The following is a 20,735-nucleotide window of genomic DNA, read 5'->3' on the forward strand; positions in this document are numbered from 1 at the left end:
TCCTGAGTCTCCGGTGATTGCAACGAGCCGCCGAGCCGCGACTAGGCCGCTATGTGTGCAGCGAATGGAGCCAAGCAGCAGCAGCAGGGGGAACAATGGCAGGAAGAGTGCTCAGGGAGGGGCTCGCTGGTCACCATGACCCCCTGGATATTGTTCAGCTGCCCACCAACATTTGAAAGATGGATGGGAGGAGTGAAGGACAGCATTAGAAGAGATGCGGGGGGGCGCGGAGCGTAATGATGACGGTCAGAAGAGAATAGGAGAAAAAAAAGGAAAGGGCCATTAGGAAGGAGCGGAGGGAGGCGAGGTAAAAGATGCGTTTGAGGTGGGCAGAAGCCAGAAGGCACAATAACTGTGAGCGAGTAAAAACCCTACGAGTGGTTTTGCAGGGCTCAAGACAAACTGACGGCCAACAGACCGCGCCCCCCCACCCTCCTCCCCCCAGTGTCCCTTCTCGACTGGAGTCCTGCTCTGCGGCACGTACGCTTCCAGACGCAAGGGGCCGACCAGTCTGTGATATCTCCGCTCCGGACTCCTGCTTTGTTCCACTGTGGGACGGCTTTGTTCACGAGTCGGAGACCGGACGTCTCCTGAATGACGGGTTGCTTTCTTCCTCTCTGCCCGGTCGAGTCCTAACCTCCTGCTGCTGTGGTGGCCCCCCCCCGCCGACTTTTTTGAATCTCGTTGACAGCGATACGACAAAATCACGAATGCAAGGGATATACTTGCATCCTCTTATACATTACGATTGGGAAAAGAAAACCTGGGTCTGTGTTGTAAAGGGTTAGCTTTGGGAGATGCCGAGTATATTGATGAAAACATCAGCACGACACTGAGGATCCTGCCTGCCGACACGATGTCCATGGTGCTGTGCAGGACGTGTGGATGGAGAGGGGGATGTGACAACCCCCCCACCCCAACTTCCAGGGTGAATTACCGGTATGTGCCACTTCCGTGCACTGTGGGGATTTCTTGATGATTTTATGAGTCATTAATCATAAAAAACCTGCATCTCCAAGAAGGGGATTTTCTGCCATTTCAACCCTGGTTTATATCCTCGAACGATACAGCTTAATTCATTTGGAGTCTCCCTTCAGATTTATTTGATCTTGTGGCATCAATTTTTTACGTCGAGGGAGGATGGGATCTTGTTTCTTACAGGCACACACACACACACACATATATATATATAAAAAACTAGAAAGATCAGTGTTGTATCAGACGTTTTCAGTCATTCTACATCTCCAACACCATGTTTTCTTTTTACATGTATGTGGATTTATAAAATGAAGACAAAAAATGGACAGAATGAAACCATTGCCTGTAAACTGTGAGGATCATTACTAGGACACACTTCAATAAATGAAAGTTAATAGTCCGCTTATTTTTGACACACTGGTTTTAAAACACTGTTGTACTGTTATGTCATTTTTTTGTTTTACTGCTATTTGATCCTTTTGTGTATCTTTGTTGTAAGTCATTTGTAACCGACTTTAAAATAGAATCCACGTGAGACTTGCCGTAAATCTACAGCTTAATGCTCCGCGTCTGACCCCTGAACACTTCCGTCATTACTGCCCGATGCTGGACGTGCAGGTCGACATTCCAGAGAGGCCAGTGGAGGTGAAGCAGAATGTGAGGGGAAAAGGAGGAAGCGCGCGCGCGCACACACACACACACACACACACACACACACACAAACACACACACACACACACACACACACACACACACACACACACACACACACACACACACAATTCCCTCATCCCAGGGCTATTTGTGTGAATATTCCGGCTCCTGGAAAGGGGAAGTGAACATTTGCAGGAAGTTTCGGACGCGTAGGCGGAGTCTTTTGGATGACGCCGCTTTGCAATACACCAACTGGAGGTGGAGACTGCAAGAGGTACTCTGATGCAATAGAGCAGTGTAGAATGGTCCATTACTAAGTACTTCATATACAATGATATATATATATAAAATCATATACTACATTATTTAAATGTTTGTACTAGCTATTTTTAACTAATTTATAGTGACGTAAAGATAAACCTGTGGGTTTTGAGAGGATTATTGTGGGAGAAAAGTAGTAATATAAAAGATGAAACTGATGAAACAGTTTTTCATTTACTTTCTTATGTAAACTCTTGAAAAGTAAAATACCTCTCAAATTCTTACAGAATTAAGAAGTACAGAACAGTAGTGAATGTACTTTTTTTAGATAACGAGTGAAAACATGATAGCCAGTCACGTATTTAAATAGCACCAATAAAAGTCCCCTGCCACATTGTGTCGTTGGTTTACGGTAAGGAGGACGGCGCTGTGCTGAAAGTGGAAGCAGGAATCCTGACTGAACATCGTCAGCCTGCACGTCGAATCGAAGCTGCACACCGTCATGCAAACTTTCCACAAAGCACGTCACACACAGCAGAAATCCTGCAGCCTGATGGGAGTCATGCACCAAAACACCAATCCAATACAAATGTCTTCCCACAACGCCGGGCCACAGCGCACGCATGGTCAAAATGTTTCAGCAGTTCGATACTGATGCAGGTAAACAACTTGGATAGTCAACACTCTTGTATAGAGAGTCGCTCCAATGCAGTTCAACAGGGGTTTGAATGTGGTTTTGGTTATTTATGTCTTGGTGTGGTTTTCTGCTACTGACTCAGGAAGCGGGAAATGAAAACTTGAGGGCCCTCGCCGTGGTCTCGGGGACAATCCCGGACCCACGGGGGGGGGGATGGGGGCGGGTTATTGCTAGCGGTGGGCCTCACAAGAACGAGAGAAAAAAACACAGTGACGCGACTTGAGAGGCCGGGTTCTCACGGCCGGCAAAGACAAAGAGCGCTTGAGGACGGCCGAAGCCGGGAGCCGCTAACGTCCCGGTGCCCACACATATCCGACCCCCGGGCTCGTCAGACAAACCCGGCTGACCCCCCTCTCTTGGCTGGAACTCAAGAAACGGAAAAGGCAGTCTTGGCTCGGGAGCGATACAATGGGGGAGCCGCCTCGGAACGCGCAACTCGGCCACACAGGGCTGAGAAAGTGCGAGAGGCCGAACGCGGTTTGGCCACGGGGGGCCGAGAGGGGAAGGAAAGAGGAAGGCTCCAGTTCAAACACCGTGAACGATGGAAGGCCTTTTGGCTCAGAGAGCAGGGAAGGAAGAGAGGCGGATGACACTACTGACCGAGGGGGAATTATGTCACTGTGCTGAAACACACGTCGCCTTGAAGCTCGGCCAGGACACTGTACCGGGAAACAAAATGAGGGGATTTCTTCTTCTGGTATACAGAAGAAACAGCATTCATCTTTAAATTGAGCTCAAAGGCAATTGGAGTATCAAACTGAGAAAGCCTTAGAAAGGAAACGGCGTACATAACTTAACTGCAGACAGAAAATACTCGAGGCGTAAATGTCCTTCATATATTCAACCAGCAGGGGGCGGTAGAACACTGAAGCACTTTTCAGGTCAGTTATGACTCATTTCAGCATCTGGCCAGCAGATGTCCCCAAATGTTCATTCATAAATCAACCAGTCTCCTTTAAAACGTCACTATAAATCTATACAAACTGATTGTATATGTATTGTTGATATTAAACAAACAAATTTAAAACTGACACTATGTGAATTTTCCGTTTTTGCCACCTGTAAATTCATGTATTATTATTATTTCTGGCCAGCAGAGGGCGCTCTCTACCAACTAATTAATGGTCAGGTTGTTAGGAGGTGATTTTGCTCTGCTAGTAATTGTGTCATTGCAGAACAACTGCTCTACAAAACCACATAAGGTTGCTTTTACAGATAATCAGACAGAGGAAACTAGATGGAGGCATTTTCTGTAAAAAATAAAAGAGAAAACCAGTCACTCACGGTTCGCAGATGGGGCAGAAACCTCTCTATGTCGTTCATGTCTATGCCGTCATCTTCCTCAAACTGGTTTTTGTTCATCCTGAAAGAGAGGAAGTAACCATCAGGGATGACCGGTGAAGCTAGATGTGCTTCATCAGAGACAACACATAATATGAGACGATTAAAACAATTCAAAGAGAAGCAAAACGCACCCTTCTCTGTCGATGTGGGGCAGGTGCTTTGGTATTCCTCGGAGGTGTTTTCTGTGGAAGTGGCTGAAGTCCAGCTTCTCTGGCTGTATGTCCCAACCAGCACCTCTGCAACCAAGAGACAAAGAAACGGAAGGTTAAAAAAAAGGGGTAAAAGACAGCTTCTACGTTTTGATCACAAGAGAGGAATCAAAGTACGCTCAGGTGACAAATCTTTTTGCCCTTCAAAGTACAAATAATCATTAATCACATTTAAAGCAAGCATTCTCGGTCAATTGTTCGGTATTTAATTAACAGCGTTTTGATAAGATTTGCTTGACAAGTTGCTCAGCAACAAAAGCAACTGTGGGATCACACTTTAGTGAATCCTTATTGGTGCATGGCAGCACGTGACTGGTCCAGGTTATTATTTGTAAGACGGACTCTCACAGAAACAGAACTATTGAAAATAATTCATGTGCATTGATCACAACTGATTTCTGTGTGTGTGTGTGTGTGTGTGTGTGCATGGTACCCTCGTCATGTCTGTTTTTTTCCCCCCATTATTCTTACTACGCAACACAGTATCTCTGTCTGCAAGGAGGACGAACTGCTTACATCATCCTCTGCTCCTTCATAGTGCGCTTCGATGTGCCAACGTGGCCGGTTCTCAGGTAGGTGAAGCTGCCGTGCAGCTGTTACCATGGCAACCAATCTTCCCTCCAGTGAATTTGATTACTGTTCCATTCATTCGTTTCCTTTTTTCCCCTCCTACTGTAAGTTACAGGTCCAGCTTTTGTTAGAAAAATCCTTTAAGAGTTACACAAAAGCCAAGAAGGACTTTCGCACGCATCTCACTGGTCTAAATCAAAACAAGATTTACAAACACTAAACCCCAAAAAACGTCTCCTCATCACTCATCATGTGATGTAGCTGAGTAGCCTATTTTAGGATGAGGCAAAAACGCTTTTTAAATATGATGCCCCGTTATTGCATTTCATGTGAATATATATTATTTCATACACATAATAAACGGCATCAGGGTCTTTGGAGGACCGGGCACTTACCCGCATGAGTCCATTGTGTTGGCGGCCCATATGTCTGTCCCCAGGATGTCCAAGGAGCCGTCTCTGTTCCCGTTCTAGATGACACACAAAGAAGACACCTTCAGTATGACTTAACAAATAGAAAATTACACCACTTGAATTGTTCTACTTAAATATCCTATTCTCTTCAAATAGGAAATGAATATGATTAAAAGAAGAACATACTATTTTATGTCTTTAATGCTGTACGTTTTAGTAGTTTTAGTTCCCAGTTTGGGCCGTGCTGCCATCCAACCCTTCTTTAGACGCTTGTTTGTAATACTGTTTTTTTTGTCAATTAGAGGTCAAACTGCTAAGTGAACTGATCTTCAAGTGCAAAAACAATGCAAGGCCCCCTAAACAGTAATGTACGGTTACAGATTGGATTTTTGGAGGAAATCTTTGGATGCTGGAGACTCGACATGGAACAATACAAAGTATCCGTACCTCAAAGCCTCCCCAAGACTTTCATTTCTTTTAGATTAGTTTTTAGCATCCCCGAGAGAAAGTGCCAAATGAAACAACACTCAAGAACACACACACACACACACACACAGACACACACACACACACACACACACCATGGTGGGGCCTGTGAACTGGTTGTTTCTGCCCCTGCTGCCGGAGCGGGAGCCGGACCCGGGTCTGGAGCCCGAGCTGGGCCTGGAGCCGGTGCTGCCGTTGCTGCTGTGCTCCCACTCGTCCTGTGGAGAGAAAAAGGCAAGGAAAAGGAAGTCCACTGAACTCCAGTTTCAATTCAACGTTTTGGACAGTTTATTTTTCAGAAGCTGAATTTTTAAACAAAACTAAAAGTCCCCATTTTGCCGGCGTTATTTACTTACTGGCTCCAGCTCACAGTGTCCCATGTTAGTCATTAAGAGCACACTTTGTCTTCAGCGTTCTTTCTAATCACACACTGGAGCAGTTGGCAGAGAGGGAAAGACGACACCAACAGACAGCTGACAGGGCAAAGCAACGCTTCAATCCAGCGACGAGGGGCTCCGGATGTTTATGAATGTTGGGTTCATGGTAAAACCAGCAGTACCGGCAGCGGTGTTGATACGTTTTGTTGAATGGGTATTAACTGGCAGTTCTTGAGAAATTGTAATGTTTTTAGTTATAAATAACCAAAAACAAGAAATAATCTATAAAGTTATAGAATAAATCCATCTTTAGGTGATGAACAAGACAAACGTTACCCTAGCGGTAGATTTGAGCTCTTGGTCATTTATAACAGTTGCCGATTTAACGCAGCTACATTCCTGTGACATGATGTCACATTTGTTTAAAGAGAGCCTTCAGGAAGGGATGAAGTTACAGAAGGAAGTGCTGGCGGGTGCAACAGTAGTAATTCAAAAGAAACAGAGGCGTAAAATAGGAAGGAAACCATAGAAACTGATATAAGCTGCAGTCTGGGTTTCCTGAGGGGAATAAACCCTGTTAAATCAAGTTTCTTTTAAACAAGAATCTTCAACTGAATTTATTCACCGACAAACAAACGGCAAACAGGAATTTGCTTCCTAATGTGCTGCAACTCTAAACCAATTCAATCCATGATAGTCCTTTTTGTTAATTTTCCAGCATTGCCCACACACTGATCTATGATGAAGACCTCAAAGAATGTATTTGATTCAAGATGATTTCATCTCAATCTTTTAGAATGACAAGAAGCCTGAAACACAAACTTACCAGCTTGGTCGAGCCTCTTCCCCTTGAAGACGCCCAGCTGCCATCTTTCTTGTAGTTACAGTCATCTGTCCACTGGTGGAGATAAATAGGTGGAGAAGGTGCCGTCATTTGCTGGAAGGAGGTGGGAGAGGGAGGGGGAGGGGAGGGGTTACATGCAAACAAAAACAATAAACAAACTGAAACCACAGACTGTCAGTTCCCACTTTGTCTCCTCCGGCCGCGGCGTTTGATGGGAGGAACCGAGGCATTCGTCCACATTGACGACCCGCGTAAAAAAAAATAATTGTGTGTCATCCATTGCTGTGATAAAGCGCTCACCTCCGGCACCTTGATGTCGCTGTCAGCGTCCAAGTCTCCGTCGGCCTTGTCTCCCAGAAGCCCCTGCACCTGGTACTCCAGCACGTAGCTGTCGATGAAGCGCTCCAGCTCTTCGATCTCCTGCGAGCGCGTGCTCCCGGCCTCGGACGACGCAGACGCCACCGAAGAGTTCTCCATGGCAACCACGGCTGTGACCGGCGGTGAGGGGGGAGGGAGGGGAGGAGGAAAGTGACCTGCGCGGGGAGGAAGAGGGAGACACAGAGCAGAAGTTAAGAGCACTCGGGCGCCGGGGTGGGAACGCCGGCCCGTGTTAAGAGAGAAAGCATCCTTCAACGCAAAGCTTGTGAAATGTTATACCGTCGTTTCACAGCCAGAGGTGGAAGAGTCATGTGCTGCAGCCCTTGGTACCAGCAGCATCAGCTTGGTTCCCTTCCCAGGTCGATCCCACCAAATCCATCGATACACTCACCCTACATTAATACTAACCTTACCTCTCGCCCCCTCTGGTGACACCGTTCACACACCTTCCCGTGTCCATTTCCCCATTTGTTTTTCCACTTGTTCCCTGCACGCTGGCCTCTCTCTCTCTCTGTCTCTCTCTCGCTGTCTCTCTCCCGTCTTTGTTTTGTGTGCGATCACCTGACCTGTGGCCAACAGGAGAGCGGCTTCCTGCCTGGCTGTCTGTCTGTTGCTGCTAAGCTCCTTTACATCACGGCTTGATCGGCCACTATGCAAAGAGGATTCATTGCCCCGGGACACGCAGAATGCCATCGGCTGAGTCCTGGCGACTCGCCGGGGGAGCCGTGTGCATTTAGAGGCGACGAGTCAGCCGCAAAGTTACGGCAGACTAGAGGATCGTATCAACAACACAACAAAGTCTAATAGATCACCACAGACGTGTTGCCAAGGGGCTTCTCCTACATCTATTGCTTTAACCTCTGCATACTTTGTACCAGGGTCAACGTGTCCTAATCTGATTTTCTGCAGTGTAATCCATACATGTCCACAGTGTACTCCATACATACATGCGTACGTAGGAGGTGCAGGCATTTGAATAGCCAGAGGCATCGGCGCCAAGAGTCGGACGCGCTGCCTTAATATCCGTTCACTTCAGGAAACGATGTGCGACCCATACGTGTGATGTATAAAACCTCATGAGTCACACTATGTGCACGTACAAGGCACATATAGAACTTCATCGTTGTGTGAAAGGTTTTTATTGTCAGTAGTAACTCATTACATTACAAAAAAAGATCCACAAATCCAAACTAGGTTTCAATGTGCATGCTGAAGCTTATTGTGTCCTGCGGTTCCCTCGAGGTCATCTGCTATCGGACCGGACCGTTTACGTCGCGACACCAACATCTGCCCCCGTTCCGCTCTCACAGCAGACATTCAGGTCACACCACACTCTAGTCTGTCTCCTGTCAGACTCAACCACCCCGTCCGTGCCACTCACCCTGGTGACCCGACGGTACGGTAACATCCGAGGTTGTGGGTTAGTGGCTGAGCTATATGGGGTTCGGTCCGGATGTTGCAACGACCCGTTGGATGCACATTGGTGGCGGTTGCAGCTCTTGTCCTCGACATGTGGTTTAGAATTACTGCCTGGGGGGAAGCTTCTGCCAATAGCTGTATTGACCCGTGTGTTAAAACAACACTTCTCAGCCCTTTTGTCTCAGCCGTGGTTGTTTATCTTTTTTCTTTTTTTTTGCTTCTGCAATATATTTATGTATGTGCTCACTGTGCAGGAGGGCCGACACATCACGAGCCCTGCACACACATTGTAGTCACCCCCGAATAGCATCGTCATCAACAACCAGAGTAAACACTGGCTGTGTGTCTTTATCAAAAGACCTGAAACAAAGACCTTTCTATGCTGCCGTGTTTCGTAACGAACCGCTCCGAGGTGGTGGTGACATCTGCTTTAATTTCACAGTGTATTCGGTCTTTCAGTCGGTGATCTTCAGGTGTGGAGGGGTGGGGGGGGGACAAATTTGCCTTTGTTGTGTGATTATCAAGTTTATAAGTGCCGCAGAGATGGTCATGTGAGCGTCCACAAAGCTCTTGCTGTCGTGTGCGTGAGGGACGGGGGGACGGAGGTCTGACAGAGAAGAGAACTTCACTGTGGCCGGTAGCACTGGTCTGTCTGTGTTAAACTGGACCATTATGCCCCCCTACATTCTCACCGTTGTGTGTCTGTCCCACTCTCCTCCCCCTTCAAACGACGTCCTTCAGTCCCCTGCTCTTTCCTGTCTCCACCCTTTCACTGCCCCTCCCTGAATCCTACCAGCTGCTCCAACAACACTCCGCCTGCCACACGTTCAGCTTCACTGTCGTGCTCGAGCTGAGGAGAAAAATGGTGCATCAGCAAGCAAGCGATGCTCAAAAATCATTTAAATCTTCCAAATAGTACAAAAGCAGGGCAGTGTGCTCCGAAAATAGTAAATTCCACACAATATAATTCGACATCAATGTAACAGAAGCAGCCACTATCACTGCACATTAGACTCATCACCTCCAACAAAGGCTGAATATGAACTGACTGAAGGCAGAGTTCATTGCAGGCTTGTTTCTAGACTGCATTTGTTCACAAAACTGTAGCGCCGAGTGCATTCGAACCGCTGGACTGTTCAGAGACGTGAGTCAGGAGATTCAGAGGGTCTGAAAGGCAGGCTGAGAAGAAACAAGAGAGGCCACCGGCAGACTAAAATGTGACGCAGCACGTCCCAGATCAACACGGAGACGTGGCTGCATTCATCACTGCAAAGAACTAACAATTGTGACATTTGGTATTGTTCAGTGCTTTTCTTGGACTACGGCAATGTTTAATCATTCTTTTATTAAAAATAGGCTTCGTTCTCTCTTTTGGAGTCGCTTAGTGTATTTTGAGTGAATAAGTAAGCTGAACTCAAATGCGGACAGAATCGTCAACAGTTCAACACCGAGCTAAAACATTTGCCAAATTTCTTTTCATTTCCTACAAAAAACGAGTCTGTTTTGTACTAAACTGCAGCATTATGCCAAAAAACTATAATAAGTTGGACTCCAAAAGGCCGACAGCAGACATCGTAGAACAATACAACATGTACCACGACCACGTTAAACAAGCTTTGAGCGGCCAGAGATTTGCAGCCTTTGATATAGTTACACAACAAACCCAACGGTAAGAACCATAATCCACAGACAAAGTCTCCCCAGTGGGAGTCCAAGTCAACATTCTCACCACATGCAGCGCGAGAGCTGCTTATTGCCCTGATCTGTGCCACTAGCGACTGGCCGACCGGCTTACCAAACCAACACTCGTTTAAATAGAATTTAGAGTAGTCTATTTAGAGAGGGTTACAGTTAATGGGAGCGACAGAATCTTTGTAGGACGGAGAAGGTGCAGCACGCGTGGGGTGCATACTGAAGGTCCGCTGTGTGAAAGGTCAGGCAGCGCTGAGACCGTTAGGAACCTTTCAAAAGGCTGTCCTTCAATTTTCAGACGGCGGATGTACAAGCGCCTTCGGCTCGTCCACGTGACAAACAAAAAGATGCAAATCTTTAACCTGGTTTTGTATGGTGTCCTTTAGTATTTGGAAAAGTATCATCGGGGACAATAGTGTCTTAGACTTGAATTGGAACACGATTTGGACAAAAAACTACTTCGAAAAAAGGAGTCTGTAGTAGTTCTCGCCCCCCCATTCACTGCTGGGGGGGAATGTGTTTACTCGTACAGTTGGAATGCCCTGAATCAAGGGGAACAAACCAGCAAGGATAGCCGAGTAGGGTCTGGGGGGCTATGTGTACGTTCTATTAAAACATACAGCCGCATTGTCCCCCCCTTCCATTCTCCTTTAGTGACCTAATGGAAAAGCATTGAGCCCGTGAAACGGTGCCCCACATAACACAAATACACAACCGCGGCAAAGGAGTGAGGGTCCGCCAACCGGGGCCTCGCAACGTGCATGGAGGGCGGGCAGAAGTTTTGAGCCCCCTCAAAGCTGAACGGCAACAAAAGTGAAAAGAGGACACAACAAAAGGTTCGGCCGTGGACTGAGCTGCCGCAGCCATTATCGGTTCAGGGGTTGAACAAAACGAGATGACGACAAAACGAGTGACTCCGAGAACACAAAAAAAAGGTGGGGGTTGGGGGGTCGGCCATAGAAAGCCAGTCAATAGTTCTGTAGCGATTGCTTGTTTCAAAATGCTATTTGCCGGAGAACTACAAGCGCATCCCACCGCTCGGCGGCGGGCCGTCTGCTGTGTGTTTTCCTCCCTTCTCACTCACTCCTGCATTCGTTAATTCTGTCATGCAGGCGGCGTGATAAGCAGTCGGGCAACCCAGTGTCTCCGTGGCACCCGGCTATCTGCGCTCCTTCCTCCACCTTCTTCAAAGCCCTGCATGCATGCATGGACCGGCAGCAGCAGGTAGGGGTTACGTTGCTGCTGCTGCACAACCAGAGGGCATCGACATTTGTGACTGCTGCTCTGGGAGGATTCTTTCATCCACTGCTGGGCCTTCGAGGGCAGAGTTCGCAGCCTCAATCAGTCACGGCATCAATGCAGCGGTTCTACTGGGCCGGGACACCACGGGGGTGATGACACTGCACCGACTCTGCTTAGACGGGCAAAGCGAAGCTGAATCTGAAGCTGGGTGTCAAGATCAGCAGCACTTTGCAAGTCATTGCTTAGTAGTTACATTTCAAGAGTGAATTGGAACGATCCTTGGAACGTCCGGCTCTCTAGATCCTTTTGCCCGTGTTGCCAGATGAAGACATGTTTACCAAACGTTGCAGGAGGTTGACAAATGACACACACGGTCTGGGTGGAAGTCAGACGGCAGACACTAAGGCATCTCCTGTCAATGAATAGTGACACTTGCTGAACTGGACTTACAAGTAGGCCGACTTCTTTAGATTACGCTGCTTTGAATTCTCTCTCCACCCACCCCTCAGAAAAAAAGCTGTATTTTTAAGATAAATTCAGGCGGTGCTTGGTCCTGATTTTCTTGTCACTTTAAAATCCGGAGGGTCTCTTTGGTGTGACCTGTGGTAGCGTGCAAACATTCCTTTACCTCACCAGAGTCACTCTGATCCAATCAGCAACTGAACCGCAGGAATCTCCAAAATGTTATGACGTAACCGGCTAAAACCGGGGGAAAAAACAACTCCTGACGACCACTTAATGTTAGTTTAAGTGTTTTAACTTTACCTTTGCATTCCAGCATTCTTTCAACCTGTTTCAGACCTGACCCATCCACTAATAAAAGTCAAACAACATGCAAAACAAATACAACTGCTTCTATTCGCTCCTACTTATTTACCTTTCATCAGACATGTCACATGTGGCTGTTCAGTGATCAGTGATTCTCTCTGTGCTGCCACAGACCAGCAGCAGCTGTGATCTCCTCTTTGTTGTTGGACGGGCAGCTGATCTGCAGCGTGCTCAGCTGCTGCTATCGGACTATTTGAATGGACGCTGGCATTCGTGTCCTGCGGCCACTTTCGTTACTAGACAACGAACCGTTCGCAAAACAAGGTGTCCTTTACAACCAGGACGAAGCCATCACTACCTCAGATACAGTTTTCTACGGTTCCTTTTTTATTATTATTGTCCACTCCCAAACCACGCCCATGCTGTCTGGGATGCTAGCCCGTGTGTGTGTGTGTGTCCGTTAGCCTCGCCGTGTCTCCAAATGACGTGCACCGCCATCACTGCACCCGCATCGTCTCCACGGACAAAAGTTTTAAAAAGGCACATCTGGGTTTGGAGGGGGGGGGCGCGCTTCCTTCGGCACCCCCGCCGCGACTGCCCGCGTGCGAGCCGGTAACAATGGTGACGCGAGCTCCGCGGCTAACCAGCCGGCTAACGCTAGCTAGTTATTAAGTGCAAACGGTAAACACCGGGCCACACACCGCGGGTCGTAACCGCCCAAGCGGCAGCCGCGCTTAACGCCAACAGGTCCGCCGGTTGCTGAGGCCAAAACGCCCGCAGCCTCAGCGGCAGGTCCAGCGCATCTTTTAAAAACTGTTATCGGGTCGACACGGTCGTGGCAACGGACGGCCACCTTCACCCGGCTTAAAACGGGGATAAATCCTCACCCGAAGAGAGACTCGGCCTCCTGGTGAACCCGGGATCTCCTCCTGAGGTCAAAGCCGCCGCGTCATGGGTGTTGTTTTTCCTCTCCGGGAGAGAAGCGGGGAAGAGGGTTAGCTACGTAGCGGTAGCTGAGACTCCGACGTCCAAGGGAAAAGGGGGAATGCAGGAATGTGACGTTCACTCCCGGTTTGCTGGCCGCGGTGACACGTGAACTGGAGAGCGGGGCATTGTGGGAAATGGAGTGCAGCGTCAACGCGAGCGTTCGCTTGAGGAGAGGCCAGATGAATGACTGGACGTGTCACACTATAACCCGTATACCTGCTGCACACTGTTTTTAGTTCTAAAATGAATAAAAGACAAGATAAGCACGTCACACATAATCCCCCAGAAACCATTAAGGTGGTCTTAGTGGTGGAAAGTAAGTACATTTACTGAAGTAGATTATTAATGCAAAATATAATCAATAAACAAATCACGATGATAAGAGTAGGCAACAACTTTTATGAACCCCTGGGACCAATTCACAAGCTATGCAGATAGTAGTAGAAGTAGTAGTCGAATTTGGCCCCACCTTTACGAGCTTCAAAATGAAAGTGATCTAGGCCTTTATAGTATAATGAGTATACTTTGGATACTAAGTTTAAGTATATTTTGAGGCCAATATGTTTGTACTTTTACCTAAGCGAGAATTTGAATGGAGGACTTTTAACACAATATTTCTACTCTTTGCCTTTTCTACTTTTGCTTATAGGATTTAAATTATTCTTCCATCACTGGAAATAACTAATTACACGACAGAAAGACAAATTTTTAAACTTATTTATAAAAATTAAGAGGTTAGTGACTGACTGTAATCGTCAGCATAATTGTTTAAAGCTTTGACTTAAACAACTTTTAACTGTACTATATCTACCTGAACTATTGTCTATAATTCTTCACAGTTTAGTGTAATGGGCTTGAATCAAGAACCAGAATCTGTATCACATTGATATTGTATAATACAATTGTATTGTACAATTCTAAAATCCTGGCCTATAGTTCCCCTCAAATAACAACACGTGTTTAACGAGGACTCTGAACAAATGACTGCAGATCAGATGGAACCCTCTGAAGCATCATTTCAATGTAATTATGACCCCTTGTGGATGTTGATAAAAGTGCCGTCGGAGGAGCAGACTGCTCCACTGTTTTAGTTTGGAGTGTTTGTGTGTGCTTCTCTATATGTGTACATATTGTGAATAATAACACTGGGATTTTTCTGGGTCTTTAGTCAATATGTTAGACGGCTGGAAGATGAAGCTGACTGAAATATAGACTCACACATATGCCTGACGCACATAACGCGGACAGAAAGGTACACAATTCAGTGACAGATGAGCAAAAAGCTGCAGATATGCCTGCGAGTAGAAAAGGTCAGACAGTTATCCTCCTCCTCCAGATGGCTGCGGAACGTGTTCGCCACCACAGTCAGAGGCTGATTAACTACCATGGCGTGATGGAGGCTCCAGCAGGTTACCACACCCTCCGCCCCATTCCTCTTCTTCTTCTCAGTCTCCCCTTCCTCCCCACTCCCTCGCCCAACAGCTCTATATCTATCCTTAGTCATGCCATAATTACTTTGTTGTCCTCTCCACATCACCCGCAGCGCTGCCAGCCTCTCATCTGTCCGTCTGCCTCCCATACCGCTGTGCAGATGCTCCATTTCTGTCATCTCCTCTGATACAAGCTCACCTATAGCTCTTACGTTTTTGACGTGAAAAACACAGAAAACACACAGTAATAATTGTCAGACTCTGTCTTATCAATCTTATACCTGTTTTAACACGTCTATTGAGCTGCAGATTTGAGGCCAGTGTGGAGGTAGAGTGTATAAGTTGGCTTGTGTCAAAGTACTTTGCACTGTTACCAAGGAAACCATAAAGTCGAACTTCTATATCATTCCATTGTTCTAAAAATGACGACACTTGCAGAGGTTTTTGCGATACTTCACATAAGCAAACCCATTAAAATGTTTTTTTTATTTCATGTTCTCACAGTGTATTTATTAATAATAAAGACACCCACTGCGTAACAGGATTCAAATATGTGTGTGAGAGGTGTGTGTAAGTGAGCTAGTAAGGTCATACTTATCTTAACCAATAATAATCTCAGCCAACAATTTATGAATGTGAATAACTTATTTTTGTCTGGTTTTCTTCTTGCTAAAGAAAGCTTTGCTCTTGAAATCCATTTTAATGTTGTGTTTGACGACACCGTAGTAACATCACGTGGAGCAAAAAGAAAGTGGACAAAGCCGAATCCTCACCAGAGGGGTCGGTACTAAGGCGCAAGTTAGCAGCGGAGCATGATGATATTTCCGTCTGTGCGTGTTATAAAAGGCAAGACCATAAACATGGAATTAGACGGTGCAGGAGCCGCAGCTCCAAAGGTCACAGACTCGCCCCTTCCTGTGGCTCCGGAGGGCAACGGTGTGACACAAACAACGCTGGGCCATCACACGGTCATTACTGTACTGAGTATTGGTGTCAGTCTGTGAAGTTTATGTGGCCCCCCGTGCATCTGTTCCCACAGGTGGGATGGGTGCAGGAGAAAGAGGTGGGAGAAATGTCCATGAACCAGCTACCGAACTGGATGGAGAGAAAACCCAGTGGGTGGAAGTGACTGAACGTTTCTTTGTGTAAAACACACACACACACACACACACACACACACACACACACACACACACACACACACACACACACACACACACACACACACATTAACGCTCTGAAAATAAACACACTGATATTGGCCGGAGTTCAATGCGTTGAGTAACAAAAACACGATTTCTAACCAGCAGGTGGGGGCAGTAGACAGATCATTGGAGCGTTGTACACTGAGCGCTGCCATTATAATGTGCTGTAATCTAGTGTACCTACACACACAGGGGGTGGGAAGAAATCTACTGCAACACAATATTCCTGTGTAACACTGAAACACATTTTGTTGAGACTGTAAAACATTTATTTAATTCTGGGGAGCAAATATTAATAAAAAATGTTGTCGTTTTTTGGAATCTCAGCATTGACTTGTTATTTTTTTAAACAGACAGCAATTGTAAATGTGGGTTATGCCCCTATAAATTGTTTATGAATCCACCAGATATTTTCTCAATTAATCAATTAGTTTGGTCTCTAAATTGCCAAGAAAAAGAAATTAGAGCAATAATAACTTAAGACATCAGTCTTGTTTATATAGAAAAGCTGAAAATGCTGAAGTTTGCAAAGCTGCCAAAGCTGACATTTGCATTTAAATACTTCAAAAGGCACAATGGATTTTTGAAAATCATCAAATTAATTTTTCTTGTCATCAACTAATGGATGTGTCCACTAGTTGCTCGGAAGAAATGTAATAAAAATTCAAGAACTGCAGCTGTTTTGTTTGACCCTTTTTTCTTTGCTCATTAACAACAAACACGGTGCATAAAAACAGGTATAATTGAAGTTGCAAAATCATCATCTTCTAAAAATGTGAGAAAGAAAACAAAAAAAAAATCCCAAATCAATTAATTTGCTCTACCCTTTGTCCTTCAGACTCCCTCTCCAGGGGCCAAGCCCCCCCCACACACACACACCCTTCGGCAGCCTGACGCTCCCCCTGCTGTTGAACCGCAGTATAGCGCGGGCCCGTCTGAGGTCCCGTGTGTGTTTGTGTGTCTGTGTGTTTGTGTGTGTGTGTGTGTGTGTGTGTGTGTGTGTGTGTGTGCCCGCCTGCCTGTACGCTGAGCACCCGTTGAGTAGGTGGGTCTGCTGGAAGGGAGTGGGAGAGGTGGGAAGAGGGCAGATGGAACACAGAAGGAAGTTCACCAGCAACACGTAGAGTGTCAGAGAGGGACGGAGAGGGAGGGGCTCGGAGGGACGGGACGGAGACAGCGGTAAGCGCAGAGGGGGCTGAAGTGAGAGAATGAGGGGACGGATATGCAGAGAGAAAAGATGGCGGGTGGTAAAGGGATGGGGGAGAGAAAAGGACGGAGAGGTGAGAGATGTGTCAGGTACCAGAGGGAGAGGTGATGAGCAGCGGGGGGTAAGAGGGAGGGTGACAGGTATGTGGATGGAGGGGGGGGTAGTTGGAGTTTTCAGAAGGGGAGGAGTGGGGGGGGGTGATAATGATATCAGGTGCAGGAGGGAGAGACAGTTGTGTGACCTTCAAGAGAAGTTTGATGGATGAAGGTAGATTTGTGTCTTTATTATACTACTCCTCGCAATGTGTATTCACAAAATAGTTAGACATTTCTGGCTTATTTTAGAATGCAGGGGCCGGAGATACAACTTATTGTTTGTTCAGAAATTTTTTGTAGTATGAGCAAAAAATAAGAAATAACCTGATGTGATGTCCCCAACTGTGATGAGTGACATCACACATTCTAAAGAACAGACACTCGCAGCAATTGCTTTCTAAAGAATGTGTGAGGTCACTCATCACAGTTGGGGACATCACATCAGGTTATTTCTTCTTTTTTACTCATATTTTTGAACAGAAAAAATCTGTGGAGGGGGAGACACAAAAATCTGTATTCTCATGTTGCCACTTTTCAAAAACAGACCCTGCCCAATACGATGTTGTGTGTTTGTTTAAATCTATTATAACTTTTTAGTCTCAACTTTCGTGACACATATCGATGACACGTTTCCTGTTCATACATTTTACGTCAGCCTTTGGGGATTTCTCATTATAACCTCTCCCCCATGTCAATGCGCTTGGCAGTATGAGCTAGGCTATTTTTTTTCTCATTTATGAGCTAAGTAGTGGAATTATTGCTGTCTGGATGTGAATAATTGCTGGAGTAATTTCTACCATTAGGAGACGAAGGGTTTAAAAACAAAGGAATTGCATTCATAACCCTGTGTAAAAATCAGAATGCATATTTAATCTCCTTTGGGAAAGCATGCAGATTTGGCTTCTAATCTTCTAAACTTAAATCAGTAATAACTTTGTAATAGTTTGAGCACCTTTGCCATGTCGAGCCTCTGAATGCTCTTTTTGTCTGAGTTGTCTCCTCTTTACTGATACGAAGGTCTGGTATGCTGTCTTCTGTTTTGATAAAAAAAAGTAGCTTTTACGAAAAGACTTGCTTTCCCATGCATGTTACCTCGTTGAATAAAGCTACATGGTTACACATTCACTCCTATCCTTGTGTGTGTGTGTGTGTGTGTGTGTGTGTGTGTGTGTGTCTGGTGAGCAGGAGGGTTGTTAAAGCACAAATCTCAGCCCACTAACTGACCTTGTCTGAACTGAACTGTCACAGAGTGATAGCATGAGGCGCCTCCAGGTCAGAGTCGGGTGTTAACATTATCCAACATAACATCTGTTTGTGTGTTGTGTGCATGTGTGTGTGTGTGTGTGTGTGTGTGTGTGTGTGTGTGTGTGTGCGTCTGTGTCTTGTCTGGGAAGGGGGAAATGAAAAGGAGTGTGTCTGGTTATTCTGCGTTCATGCCCATGCAGCCAAACTGCATCCCACACACGGCTGAGAGACTGCGGACTCCGCTGGACCTTTTTTTAATTAAAAGTACACACTTTCTTTTGTCTGTGTGCATGAGTGCGTGTTTGTGTTAAGGCTGAAATCACTGTAATGCACTCAGTTGTATCAGATTTTTCATTTGGCATGTGGTTGTTATTTGTATTGCAGCTATTGACAAGTTAAACCTTTCCATAAAATAGAGAAATGAATAGAAAGGCCCAAACGCATTCTAACTTTATTGTTATCCTAGAACACCCCCCCCCCCCCCCCTAAAAAAAATTGAAAGGATGTATGATTACAATGTATTAAAAAGAAAATACACAATAATATACATTCTTCTCTGAGCTCAGGTGAGCTGGTGGCTGAGAGTTGCTATGGAATTCACTTTCACATATCTATTTCATTCATGAAGTCAGAGTTATTTTTAAAACCTTCCCTTCATTGTAAGAACCACAAGCGCGTAGGCAACTTAATTTAAGCATTTGTCAAGTAATACTACTTTGAGCTTGATTTCTTTTACTACTTTTAGTATGCACACATTTCTGTCTCAGTGATGCAGAAAAAACAACCCAAATGCCTTCAAGTGAATGCCGGCACTGTCTGCTGGGTTCGTTATAACGAGGTTCCCAAACCCACTGAACAAGGTATCCAGCTGGGGAGCTCTGTACATATAACTTGTATCCTAATACGTTAAATTAAATGAACTCTGTTGGCTAACAAGTGCTTAAGGGCCAAATCTGGTAACAGATATCAAGAAAGAAAAAAATTACCATTTAAAATAAAGCACTTTTGGCTTTTGAAAAGCAAAATCTGGCCTAAATATTTCATAATCTAAGCCATGTCCTACATCACTATTTGTGTATCGGTGTTAATATTACAATTTAGGTTCCTAAAAAGAGACGCGGCCGCTATTATTAGAGTCAGGACAAAGAGTGAACTAAGTATTGAAGCACCTGTGAGGCGTCACCCAAAATCCAGACCCGTAATGACAGCCCTGCCCGACAGAAAAAAGTGTGCAAGAAGTGTGTGTCTGTGTGTGTCTGTGCGTGTGTGTGTCTCTGCGGTTGGCCCGTGGTCGTCATGGTGAGAGGAGGTTGGGGGCTGCAATATAGCTGTGGCTAAAGACACGATCAAGAGCGCGGCGTTTCTGTTTGCCAACACGTGTGTGTGTGTGTGTGTGTGTGTGTGTGTGTGTGTGTGTGCGTGTGTGTGTGTGTGCGTGCGTGTGTGAGTGTATATGTGTGCGCGTGTAGTCGTGGCTTCAGTGAGCCACCCCCATACAGAAAGGCTTGGTGCTTTATGGGCTGTGTGTGCAGCAGGAATGGAGTGTGGGTTTCTTTTCATCATCAACAAAAGACACATAACGTGGAAGGAGACAGAAATACGCATCAACATTTCACTTGCTTTGAAGGCTTTGAAGAGAAAGTGGAAACACAAGGACAATTCCTATGTGTGTTGATGTGAAAAGTGTCATAAAGTCAAGCATGATTGGTGTGTATTGCCATTAATGGCTAGTTCCAATCAAGTGGGCAGCCTGTGTGTGTGTGTGTGACTCATGCCGGGAACATGCCTGTGTCTCAGAATTATTGGGTTTTGTAGACAGTCATGTTTTAAGATTACAACCCAAACTATCTGCATGCTGGAAAATATGTCATTTTGTCACAACACCCCTCAAAAAACAAATCACTTGAGAAAAGCTTTTAGGTTGTGAGCGACGCACAGAAATAATCCCTCTGGGTTTGTGGAGCCTCTTAGTGGCTGCAGGCAAGGCAGCAGTCACGGGTCCTTTATTCATGACCTGTTTGGGGCAGGAACTCTGCTGACACACAAAGGACATACAAATACACTCATCCACGGACGCGCCCATAAAGCATGTGCACAAACACACACGCATACACACAGAATGACACACACACACATGGGTGCAAACTTTTGCACTTAAACACAGTGAATGCAATGTATGCATAGATGCATTTAGACTAGCATGCATGCACAAAGACCAACACACACGCACACAC

At 45.8% G+C, this 20,735-nt stretch overlaps 1 protein-coding gene across 11 annotated transcripts in view; it reads right to left on the reverse strand.

Moving 5' to 3' along the window:
- ctif (CBP80/20-dependent translation initiation factor) overlaps positions 1 to 13,451 on the reverse strand; it is a 35,443-nt gene extending 21,992 nt beyond the window's left edge. For 2 of the 11 annotated variants that reach the window (XM_078088109.1, XM_040197775.2), the window contains exons 1-7: positions 13,220 to 13,451; positions 7,134 to 7,366; positions 6,816 to 6,926; positions 5,708 to 5,830; positions 5,109 to 5,182; positions 4,066 to 4,170; positions 3,875 to 3,953 (exon numbers count right to left, since the gene is read on the reverse strand). In XM_078088109.1, the coding sequence (XP_077944235.1) occupies positions 3,875 to 3,953; positions 4,066 to 4,170; positions 5,109 to 5,182; positions 5,708 to 5,830; positions 6,816 to 6,926; positions 7,134 to 7,310 (669 nt within the window). In that variant the 5' untranslated portion in view covers positions 7,311 to 7,366; positions 13,220 to 13,451. Of the gene's footprint in view, positions 1 to 3,874; positions 3,954 to 4,065; positions 4,171 to 5,108; positions 5,183 to 5,707; positions 5,831 to 6,815; positions 6,927 to 7,133; positions 7,367 to 7,490; positions 7,739 to 12,441; positions 12,464 to 13,219 lie in introns of those variants that run through there. The other 9 variants (XM_078088111.1, XM_078088107.1, XM_078088108.1 and 6 more) reach the window with 6 other exon arrangements.
- Positions 13,452 to 20,735: the final 7,284 nt, after the last annotated feature.

This window comes from Gasterosteus aculeatus, chromosome 14 (genome assembly GCF_964276395.1).
Source record: "Gasterosteus aculeatus chromosome 14, fGasAcu3.hap1.1, whole genome shotgun sequence".
Classification (NCBI taxonomy): Eukaryota; Metazoa; Chordata; class Actinopteri; order Perciformes; family Gasterosteidae; genus Gasterosteus; species Gasterosteus aculeatus.